The sequence below is a fragment of the Echeneis naucrates genome, chromosome 3, assembly GCF_900963305.1.
Source record: "Echeneis naucrates chromosome 3, fEcheNa1.1, whole genome shotgun sequence".
In the NCBI taxonomy this organism is placed as follows: domain Eukaryota; kingdom Metazoa; phylum Chordata; class Actinopteri; order Carangiformes; family Echeneidae; genus Echeneis; species Echeneis naucrates.
In genome coordinates, this window is record NC_042513.1 from 24,371,976 (window position 1) to 24,384,197 (window position 12,222).

The window sequence follows — 12,222 nt, forward strand, 5'->3', positions numbered from 1 at the left end:
TGTTATCTCAACCAAGGGTGATGATTATTAATAAACTCAGCCACAGTATTTTTCAGTCAGTACATTATAAATTCTAAAAAAAAAAAAAAAAAAAAAATCCAATAATGTATATTGCAGCATCAGCCAACAGACCACACTGGTGATAAGAGCCATCCATGGCTTGGATATCAAACTAAATGAAAGTTCAAATCCAAATCTAACACAAACAATCACTGAGTTTCCACTTACACACTATCCTTCACTTGAACCACCTGCAAAGGAGGGAACTAAAATCACCCAAAGCCGCAGCAGCTGTCTGCCACCATCAGATCAGCTGTATGGAGATACTGTACACAAACAAAAAACAGTTTAAAAAAAATTATAAAAAAAAAAAAAGAGAGAAAGAAAGAAATAGATTCTACGCACATGATGTCACTGTATTCATAACTATCAGGTTTACTACACATCCTCTGGGCGGCAAACAACAGTCAACATCTGCAATCGTGCATTCGCATGAAGGAATTTGATCAAATGGAGCGGGGAGGTCGTTTTGAAATGGACTGAAAAAAAATCCAGGCAGAAGTTTTTACAAACTGCTCAAGGCTGGCAGTAGAGCGGAGCGGTGGGGACTCATCCTTTCTAAAACGCTGTGGAACATGAACTAACTGGGCATAGCTGTATGAGTAAAACAAATATTCTAATTCAAATAACAAACTTAGCCACGGACAACCCTCTGAAGTCCTGCTGATTTTGATTTGGCTGACAAATCCTGTGTTGAAAATGCGTAAGCTTATGTATGGCTTCGGGCTTCATGCTAATGTTCAGCAACAAGACTTCTGGTCAGAATAGTTAAGAATGAAAGCATCAAAAACTTTAAGTTTGCATGAACCACTTCCAGTTTCCGTGTCAAAATATTCACACTGGGCTGGACTTTTATCCGTACACCAACAAATTTCTTAAAAAGAAATGTACATTGGACATTTCTATTTTAAAATGTCACCAATGTGTATATATTGAGTAAGAGTTTTGCAGTTACCTTTTTAAAAACATTAATTATCTGAAAAGGCCAGAAGCAGTAAGTCATTTTATGGCTTATATATTTCAGTGCGCACACATCGTTGTTCGGCACTTTTCTCTGTGGGGCTTTCCTTCTTTGTTGTGCAGTTATGACCGTTCACAGAGGCAGCAGTGTTTTATATGCCACTCTTGGGGTCAATACAGTGATTTGGTTTATTGAGTAGAGCCGAGCAATAAATCGAAATATTATCAAAATCCCACAAATCACAAGTTCAACATCCAAATGGCAGGAGATGCAAGTAGTAGTTGGAATGTGTCAGATCATTATCAATGAAGCAATGAACAATTGAGGTTCTACAGAGACATCCCAAACCACAAAATACTTTCCCTGAGATGGCAGAACATGCTGGTGGTGCAAAAAAACAAAACATCACTGAAGAGTGAAGTAAAAATTAGATACAAAAGCAACCATTATATTCATAACTATAACAAAGTTTTGTAAAAACAAATGAAGAAATAAAAATTATCCAGCGACACAAACCACCATTCCACTTTGCTGCCACAGAAAGACCCAGCAGCAGTGGAAAAGTAATCTTGCTGTGCGCAGGTTGTTTCACTAAAAGGATTAAAAGGATGGTTGCAGCAAGCCAAACAAATAAAATACTGATTACTAACATCTTACTCGATATTTAGGAGCAAAAAGTTGTCTTCAATAACAATTGAATGCTTTAGGTAGAGTGTTTGGTTAGACTGTAGGTTACCATTCAGAGAAAAAGCTCCATTTGTGAGCCTCTAAATGGTCTGAATTAAACTAATTGTTGTGTTTTGTTCAGCTTTAGAGAAAGTGGATGGTAAAAACTTTATCCTGTGTTTAGCTCTCTGTACTGCATTGTTACTTTTGTTCAGGGAGTTAAACTCACACCTGTCAAACTGCCACATTTTCTTTGATATTATCGTTATTAATGCTGTTAATGTTAATGGCACATACTTTGAGTGCATAAGTTTCTCATCATTTTTATGCCGACGCGTCATGTTCATTTTCTACTCTTATGATTTTGGAGTAGTTCCACATTGCTAAGGCAGAGGCTTCAATCAAGCTCATCGGGCATCTGCGTTTTAAATTTCAAAAATGAAAAAAAAAGAAAAAAGAAAATCAGTTCAAAAAAATGCATCGAAACTTAAACTTTGGAACTACAGGTATTCATTATGCAGAGCTTGAAATTAATGCAAGTTACATGGACTCAGCAGGACATAAAGCCTACCCATAATATTTCCTTGTCATTGCCCATATCCTAAAACTACAAAGCATGCGTTCAAAATGGGGGACATATCCAACTTGGGAGTCCAAACAATGAGAATCCTGCGAAACAAAATGAAATGCCAACGTGGTACAAATACAATCTCTGTTGACTGCAATAATTTTTCTGTTATATCAAACACAATTTCATGGTTGACATGGTGGAAGAGGATTAGCACCCAATTTATATACCTTTAAAGGAAACACAGACTGCTAATGCCGTAGCTCCTAATCCTCCCAGCACTCCGGGCTCGGATGCGTTCACTCTGCGAGTTTGACTCCGAGTGAGCCGGCTGGCCTGGATAGCTGATGACTAAAGTAGCGACTGAACGAGTGCAAAGGCTAGAGGGAAATCAAGAGTTGTTGTACCCAGCAGCTAAGAGAGGGACTTGACAGTGTCAAAGGATTATGTACTGTGGGGCTAACAATACTAATGGCACTTCTTTTGCATTATGATAATTGCCAAGACAAAATTGCCACCTAATTTCTCCCTGTTTCTAATTATTGGGCTCTTCAATGCAAGCAGGCAGTGGGAGAAGAGCATGGGCAGGCAATTAAACTCCTGCAATTATGGCTCTATTGTAAAGCGCAGCTTTACCAAGGATTTGCAGGGCAGACAGTGATTGCTCTCCGATGCAATTAAATACAGGATAAATCTGGCGTGGACCTGTGAACAAATCTTTTAAAGTTCTCTCCTGTTTCCCAACAGCCGACACCAGCCGGGAAAGCGGAACCAGGTCTGCTCAGGGGGGGTTTACTGGCCAAAAACAGCGACAGCTAACTGAGCCACAGTGACACGGCTGCGTACGCGTGCTTGCGACCAAACCGCTCTCGATGTGGACCTCTCACCGCCCCACTGAAGTAAAAGCAATCATTTGCATAGAGAACATTTCCAGGGAGGCATGCTGGGTAGGATTAGTGCTCCTCTTCCTCTAGCGTGTCGGAGTGAGCGGTGACCCGATGCAAATGGGTGCACGAGGAAGTTTAGAGCTGTGAACTGTGGGATACAGAGGAGCGTGGCCATCTGGAAATTCAGTGACAGGAAGGTGTTTATGGGCGACTGGGGGGAACAAAGACCCACAGCCTACATCGCCTTGTTTTGCTGTACAGAAGCCGCTGATCCGGTGCAGCGTTTGGGACCCAAAGGATGAAGATATAAATTGGTCAGTAAATGGGTTTGAGCAAAAGTAATATCCAAAAGGTGCAAACACTCTCATGTAAACACTGAGATGGAAAACAAGGATAGGTGAGCAGATCAGGCTACAGCAGAATGAAAAACAATGGAGTGGAATGGATGTACCTGCTACAAAAGCATCTGTAAAAATGTCTGTGTAGAGCCACTGATCTATATGATCTTTTACGTATCGTCAGTGATGGAGAAGGAGGGGGGGGGTGCGCAGACGCACTTTACATAACCAACTGCCACTTTATATTTACCGTTGTCTCTTTCTGTTATTCTGTTTGTTTACATGATTGAACGCAGGCTGTGCAATGTAACACAGTTCAATGATCACATGGTTTAACTCTTTAAAGCCATTTCAATATCACAACCTTCATGAAAGTACAATATTTATAAATACATACAAACCAGGTTTACACACAGACCAAAAATCGTGTCTTTTCTAACTGAGCTTGTGTATTTATGAAAGACAAAGAGCTACAGTAGTGGACGCAGGCAGGCAGTGGAGACAACATCAGATTGTAAATACTGGGCCAACAAAAAAATAATAATAATAAACTGAACTTGTTCACTTTTCTAAAAGTTTCATTTCCAAGTTGGAGGGTTGCACAGAAGAAATGGTTTCCCCATCGGAGCACTGTTTCCTTTATTATCAATTTTTTTTTTTTTCTATTGAAAAAATAAGAATATGTTGATGTATTGTTTGGTGAAAACACTGAATGGCCGTTTTCACTGTGACGGAGATTTAATCAAAATTTATAAAGTCGCCATTTTTGCCCAAAAATCAATAAAAAAAAAATCCAATGAAGAGTGTAAAAAGGTGAAAAGACATCATTACTGGTTAAAGCCGCAGTACAATTCAAGCTGAATGAGAGAACATGTGACTTTTCAGCAGCTTTGTGAGAGTTGTTTTTGTTGCTGCTGCTGCAAAGTAAACGAGGGGAGTTCTACCTGTGAAATAGAATTACAAACGCTGAATACATGCATTGTTTACTTTCAGTCCCTTGAGCACGTGCTGGCAATTTGAATGCCACACAGAAAAGGCTGACTCTTTCAGAAAGAATAAACACTACACCAAAAAAAAAAAAGGGGATAATGTGAATGGCTATTGAAAAATGCCTCGTTTGGTATGAGGAGACTCTTACAGCTTGAAGCATTTAAATTGCGTTAGTGGTCAAAACCCAAAATTACAGACAAATATAATAATGCATCTGAATGTAGAGGTAAAGGTGACATGGATTTAAAAGTCTGGTAAATGCAAATCAATCACATCCAGCAGATTTCATTTGATTACTTCAAACAGACGACGTCGGCTGGATATTGATGGTCGCCCATTCAGACACGCAATTCTTCCTCGTGTGAATTGTGTCTAATGGTTTGTCTAGAAAGTATCCACCAACTATACTTAGATTCCCAAGTTGAAAGCTGCAGAATTAGTGAACACTTGCTCTGAGGCATTCATTTACTTTTTGCATTTGTTTCAACATGGCCAATTAATTCTTGATTTAACTGATCAAAATTTTCCTATGGAGTCCATTAACTTTTAGCCCGAGGCCAGACTAACAGAAGCACTAAACGCAAATGCTATTATCAACTGCTGCTGCCAGTTTAAATTAAAGGCGCTGTTTGTAATCACACTATGAGCAATAATACACCTAAAAAAAAAATAAAAAATAAAAAACTCAATATCAATAGGGGGTCAGCTCTCCACAATTCAATTTACTGTTGAATCACAAATAAAGGCAACCTTTTATATCACGGGCTTCGCTTCAAAAACATCAAAACATGTATTAGATGGTGTGATACCTTTGTTAAGCTTTGTAGCCGATGAGGCCAAAATCATCACTGGCAAGTCTCAAAAAAAAAAAATCAAAAAGCTCCTGTGTCTCTTTCTTTTCAACTTCTTTTTTCACATGCAAACGTTTTGGGGTTTCCACTGTAGAAACCTTTGTATTGCATATACTCTCAGCAGTTCTGTCCTCTTCCAGCTTTGGTTGCATCTCTTTCATGCCCTTCCATCTTTTCTAACATGTTCCTCCTTCAAATGCTGTCTTCAAAGTTTTCTGCCAGTGTGCAAGACACATCTGCATTGCAGTGCCGAGGGGGAAAGCGGTAGCTGGAGGAGAGGAGATGTGTATGATTGGCTCGAGACGGAGAGCCAAAAGGAGAGAATGAGAATAAGGCCTGGCCTGTCGTTTACCAAAAATAATGGATGCATGAGTGACAGAGAAACATCACTTCCCGCATCATTTGGTACATTACACCACTGTGGTTTTAGACTTATTTATTTATTTACTTGCCTTTAAAGCAAAAAAAGAATAAAATAAAATAACACGGCCATTTAAACGTCCAAAAAATCTAACACAAACATAACCATTTGCTTCTCAAAGTGCTGTCACAGGGAAATCACTGAGAGGGTCATCCACCCCCCCTGTCCCCCCACCTCCCTGCGAGCCTCTGAGCCTCCCTGTTATTAATGGCGTCATCATTTTTCCACTGCTCACTCTATTTCCCTTCTGATAGTGGGGCCTGCTTCAACGTGTTCTGCCATGTTTCTGTAATTGCTCCAACAGCCTGCCTTATGCTGAGCGTATAGTTTTTGTGTGTGCGCGGATGTGTCCCTAACCGGTGGGCTGTGTGTGCATATGCATGTGTGTGTGTGTGTGTGTGTTGCTCCATCCACCCCACCAGGGCCGGCTGTGAGTTTGTGGGGCAGAACCGAGCCGCGGGCGAGCTCCACACGGAGCAAAATGACAGCCTCCAGGCCACCATTGGTTGATGACCGTGAAAAACACTTGCGGTTAACGTAAAGTGAGCGACCGGCTGTCACAGCGAGGCACCACACTTATGTGCAGCCCCGACAACAGCACAACAAGCTCCCTCCACAACAGACTCTGCAGTGCTGCAAAAAAAAAAAAAAAAAAAAAAAAACACAACAAAATCCACGGCCCCTACAATTCATAACAGCAAACCACTTCAGACATCTGAAGTACATAGCGAAAGAGAGAGAAGAGCAAGATACAACCCCTACTATTTGTCACAGTCTTTGAGAATAAATGGCTTTTCTTTACTTAAATTATGGTGGGCTGGGGAGAAAGCCGAGGGCGGTTGCTGAAAGAAGAAGGGTGGTTTGGTGAAGGGAGGGGGGGAAGAGAATGCCTAGACTGTCACAGATGCCAGCCAAGGTCAGATAAAGTGAGGAGTAAGTGCTCCGAGAGCTGCGGGAGCAGAGGCCAACTCTGGAGGAGGTGTGAAGGACTGAGTGACCAAGCGTGAGCGCACCGACTCTGCCCGTCTTTAAATGAAGCCACTTAAAAGGGAGGAAAAAAATAAATAAAATTAAGTCAATACTCGGCACTTCTGCAGAGTTGATGGTTTTATTTAGCCATCTGGAGAATAGTTTTGTTTTTGATGGAGAGACAAAATGTTGTGAATTTGTGTCTGAAGACACGTCTTTTCTTTTTTTCTTTTTTTTTTTTGCACAGAAGCTGCATTGCTTAATCTATGACATTCCCACCAGCAAACAGGATCCTAAAGTTAAGCTGAGAAACAATAAACGATGTGCCAACATCATGTAGTAGAGAGGGATGATTACAGAGCTGCTTTTATCATCAATTTTAACCTCTCTGTGGTTAAATCCAATTTCTTTTACCCCCTGCCCTCTTGCATTTCTTTCATGCCTACTCTCACGCTGAACGCACTAACGTGTGCACACACACAAACACAGTTTATTATGCAGTAACATTACCAGATCCCCTTAGGCAGCTGTGCATCTCTGTATGACTGATGAGGGTAATTTCTCCCAAACAACAGAATGATCACTTTGGTGTTGAGCGCTACAGACGTTCCCTCCCACCCCGTCTTCCCTCTTTCTCTCTCTCTCTCTCTCTCTCTCTCTCTCTTTCTCTCCCTCGTCTTCTTTTTAGCTTACAAGAAAGCAAGAAAGAGAAAGATATTTGTTACTCCGTCTCCTGCAGTGGTTGGAATGGTTCCAGTGATAAATCGCTCTCCCACCTCTTATATGCATTTAGAAAAAAGAAAAAAAAAAAAAAAAAAAAAAACGTAATCACTCCACGGATCTAATCAGTCTATTGATTCTTTCCATTCAAACGCCACTAATAATAGATGTTCAAATTCAGTTTCCACTTTGCCAGGTGGAGTTGCTGGTGGAGGGAGGTTTCCTTATTTTTTCCTTGATTACCATAGGGATCCAATATAATACACACGCCACTGTGAATTAACCTCACAGTGCAGACCGAGCCGAGACACAGTGAGTTTATGCTCTGTGTGTACTACCGTGCACCGTGGGATATACTGAGCGGAGAGCAGTTAGGACTTGTCTGTCTCTCTCTTCTAGCCTCATAGGTTCAGCCTCAGTGATCTGTCTTTACCTATTCTCCTATCTGTCAGTCACACACAAAAACAAATCCACCTGTCGGCCAGGAGACTGAGCCGAGCGGGGCGACGCTACAGCTGTCTGGGCCCGACTCGGTGCAGGAGGGAGCAGGCCAGCGCCCTCCACCGGTGATGGAGAGCCCATTAAGATGCTTATTACCCGACCTGTCAGCCCCATCTCCTCACCTGCACAGATACGGCAGACTAATGAAGACAGCCACGTTTAATACAGCACCTTGAACATGGAAGTCATGCCTCCATGCTTTTTGTGGTCCTAGTGTCCTTGATCACAAGGGCTCTCCAGCCTTGTAACAATATAACCGAACCAAGCGTTGAGAGACAGGCATTCTTACCGTGCCACTTGATTGCTTCAACAATGAAGCTATTAATGGTGCATTATGTAAATTGTAATGGTCACAAACATCTAATAGGATAAAGGCTAAGTACAGTGCAATTTAATGCTGCTGACTTTCAGCAGCTCTTTGAAGGATGTTTTCAATTATAACAGAGCTAATTTAATTCATTGTTTCGTAGCTGAAAATGCATTTTTAAAGGTTGACTGAGTCTCTATTTCAGAACTCAGGTTTAATCAGTCATGTACATTGAACACTGGAACGTCCTCTAAAAGAGATTGACAAAGTTGCCGGGGATCTGCGTCCTAGGTTTTAAAGAGACACCGTAGCCCTTCCCTCTCCTCTTTCTCCTCAGATGGCAGGCTTCAGTTGTGGAGGGGAGGGCGTTCCGATAAAAGATGAAAAGACCTGCGCCTTTAAGAGGGCTGTCTCCCCTTTCCCTCATGCTCCCCCTCAACCACACAGACACTCCTCCTGTGAGCATTTGTGAGGCAGCTCTGTCCCTTATGTCTCTTTGTGGGGAGCAGAACAGACTTCCCAGAGCATCACTGGAGACAAGACAGAGCTCTGGGGAGGACACCCCAGATGCAGCCCTCCACGCAACCCTGACCTCAACTTCAGTGGATGCCAAGATGAGCACAACGAGTGGAGATGCAGACCTCCTCAAGCTGGAGTAAAACATCCAAGGGTCCAAACAGGAGGTGGACCTTAACTGCTGGACAACCCGTGGGGTCAATTTTGAGTTGAAAGCGACATGAGCAGCAGATAAAAATCAACAACGCTGGACTGGACCGCTATGAAAAAGGTGGAGTCATAATTTGAGCTTATAGTTTCTCTGTAGAAAAGTTTTGTTCGAGCAAAAATCAACAAAGTACTCCATATCTTTTTTCAGCTATTAAGGTTAAAAGCACCATATGAAATACAAACGAAGAGAAGCGAATACTTTAGCTTAGCATTTTAGTTATTTCTCTCCATCTCCAGAGCACTTTCCAAACAGTCATTTGTGGTTTGAAATTGAGATGCTCTTTAAAGAACATCTTGAATGGTCCCGACAGTGCTCTTAATTCACCAGCGAGGCGTTTATCTTATTTCTCCAGCTCTTTCTGAGAGGGAGCATTAAAGACTTCAATGATAGTGCTCTTGGGGAGCGGCTAATATTTCTCATATGAAAGTCTTGAAACTTTACAGCTGTTGACTGGGAGGAGAGAAAAGTGCCACATACGTGAGCAAATGATGTCGAGCTGTTGCCAAGCGTGTGTCCGGACTAACACTGCAGTAGAGAATTGAGGACAGCGGACATGTTCACGGGGTGCGGAGTGGTCACTGGCCAGAACCAGTACCTGACCAGAGACGCCGTCAGGCCCCACCCGGGACTGGAAGTGAGCAAACCGATCCAGATGGTCAATGCGGTAACGTCCGGGACCTGCACTGTGTTCCAGGGTCAAACTTACAGCAGCGCTGGCCAGCCAGCAGTGGTCAACGTTTGCAGCACACCGAAGCCAGCACCACTCCCAGCCCCTCCCCCTGCACTTAAACTAGGGCAGGAGGGGTTCAAGAAAGTCTGCCGAACTGAGGAGGACAGCCCCTGTCCCTTTCCAGGACTGGCCTCTGGGGTGCTGGAGATGCGCGTGAAGGAAGGAAGTAAGATCCGCAACTTAATGGGATTTGCCATGGCACGGATGCAAGGGGAAAAGGGTGTAAGCGGGGGAGATGTGAGCGGCGGTGGACTGAGGCAGGTGGTCTTCACCGGCTCGGGTCGTGCGGTCACGAAGACCATCACCTGTGCCGAGATCATGAAACGAAAAGTGGGCTCTCTGCACCAGCTGACTAAACTCCAGTACAAGGTGGTCAAAGAGGTGTGGGAGAGCACCGAAGGGGGGACATCTGAGATGACAGTGCACAGGACCGTGCCCTCCATCAGCATCCTTCTTTCCAAAGACCCCCTGGATCCCCAGGAGCCAGGCTATCAACCTCCAGAGACCCTTAGTGCACTGTGGGAGGAGAAAGAGGGTGATGAATCTGCCTCTCAGAAAGCATGCAAGAGACCTCTTGGACCTTTGCCATACAGCAGCTTCACTCAGTGCAAGAGAGTTTGTTTGGGGGAAGGAGCCCTCCCTCCTCAATGACTGGCTGAACTGGTGTCAAACAGTGGAGAGGATTGAATCGGAGGGGTTTATTTGGCGCTGCCCTCCACTCAAGCACAATGCTGAGACAATCAGAACACTCACTCAGACAGAACAGTGCTTTCTCAGAAGAACTGAGTACCAATTCCAGCCTTCAGAGGTCAGTTTGACTGGGACCTAAAAGCTTGCCCCTGTGCATATAGAATTTGTATAGAAGTGATGTGTTTCTCGGCACTTCCAACACTGTTTTCACATCCACAAGGCTGTGGTGATGTGTGCTACTGTGCTATAAAATCTCTAACAGATTCACATCTCATTTCACACCAACAAAAGAAAAAGCCATGAATTGCACAGGTTCCAGATTCCCGGTCGCAGTGAACTATCTACAGCTTGTGGACAAAATTATTTATTAGCATCACATTACAATCATCTCTCTTCCTCCGTGCTCTTAAGTGTAGTCTTTAAAAATACAAGATAGACCCGAGCACCCAAAACAAAAACAGCTTAAAGCCATCAATGATATGACAAATGCAAACCATACCACTTTTATTTGTCTGATTATTATCTCTCATGACAAGAAAATCTAATAAATTGGGCGTTTTCCTGATGGATTTTTTTTGTTTTGTATTTCATCTGTGTTGCTCATACATCAGTAAATTTGCAAAGCTCTGATTGAACATTAAAAAAAAAAAAATCACAGCGTGCTGATCTCTTGATAAGAATAACGTCGGTGAAATTTGTCTGTAGAAAAAGCTGATTTAATGACAAAGCTGTTGATAAGGCACAGCTCCTAAACCAACCCAGCCTGACAGAAATGCCTGGGGCAAAAATACAAGCACAGATTATCATTAAGATAACAACCTAACATCACACAACACAGTGGAGAAAAGGATTAAAACTTGGCTTGACAGCGCTTCACACTACACTGTTCCTATAAAATATGAAACCAAGGCAACGTGCCACACTCCTTCCCCTTTCAGCCTATAGGCCTACCCACCCACCATATCTATTGTATTGTGCAGTCTACCTCTTCTGCTATAGACATTTCTCACAATAATATGCTGAACAATGTGATCTGAAAAGAGCCAAGTTTTCACAGTAACACTATGCACTTGTACTTGACTGACATAATAAATGAAATGGCTGCAGACTTTATCCAGCTGACGTTTTTTTTAGTTTGTTTTTTCATGCATTGCCGCGCTGCATTTTCACACCATTAATGTACCATTTTAGCTGCAAAGGTACCTCTGTGTAATTGCTCAAGCTCAACTCGATGCCGTAGACAAGTATAGCAATTAGATCAGAATAAAACTGCAGGCAGAATTTGGGGGGGGGGGGGGCAGGACACACATTAGAAGGGCTATGTAGAGGTTTCTGGATTAAAACATTTCCACGTATAGTTTTTCAAAAGTTGTCCTAAAACAAGAAACAACATAAACCTCTCTCCAAATTATTTCACTCAAGAACCTTTTGCACTTAATCAAGCATGTCTTCTGGGGATAATAACTTAGACAAGTGGAACCTTGTCTGAAGCTTTTACTGTTGATCTTAATGAAAATCTGCAAATGCAGATATCGGCCCCGGCGAGTGAATTAATCACACTGACTTAGAACTACGCAGACAATTCTATTAAAGCTCAAAATAGAGAAAAATAAAACAAAATTCGCCGCATTTCTCTTCAAATTTATCTTTCAAAAGGAATACAAACATTAATATTTCTCGTGGTCAGTCAGCACTGTAACGGTCTGTGGCAGACATTGTGATTAACCTCCCTCTAAATTCCATTAAACGAATCAGAGCGCAGCAGAACAACCAAGGTTGAATAAGAAATGCTGCCACTGCAATAAAGCACGCATGTAGCCAACTGTGTGTCCTCAA

The 12,222-nt window shown here is 42.5% G+C and overlaps 1 protein-coding gene across 1 annotated transcript; it reads left to right on the forward strand.

Moving 5' to 3' along the window:
- Window positions 1–8,758: 8,758 nt before the first annotated feature.
- On the forward strand, window positions 8,759–10,849 carry LOC115041375 (uncharacterized). The gene is made up of 2 exons (XM_029498780.1): window positions 8,759–9,026; window positions 9,410–10,849. The coding sequence occupies exon 2, from the start codon at window positions 9,520–9,522 to the stop codon at window positions 10,345–10,347; it is 828 nt and encodes a 275-aa protein (XP_029354640.1). The 5' UTR covers window positions 8,759–9,026; window positions 9,410–9,519; the 3' UTR covers window positions 10,348–10,849.
- Window positions 10,850–12,222: the final 1,373 nt, after the last annotated feature.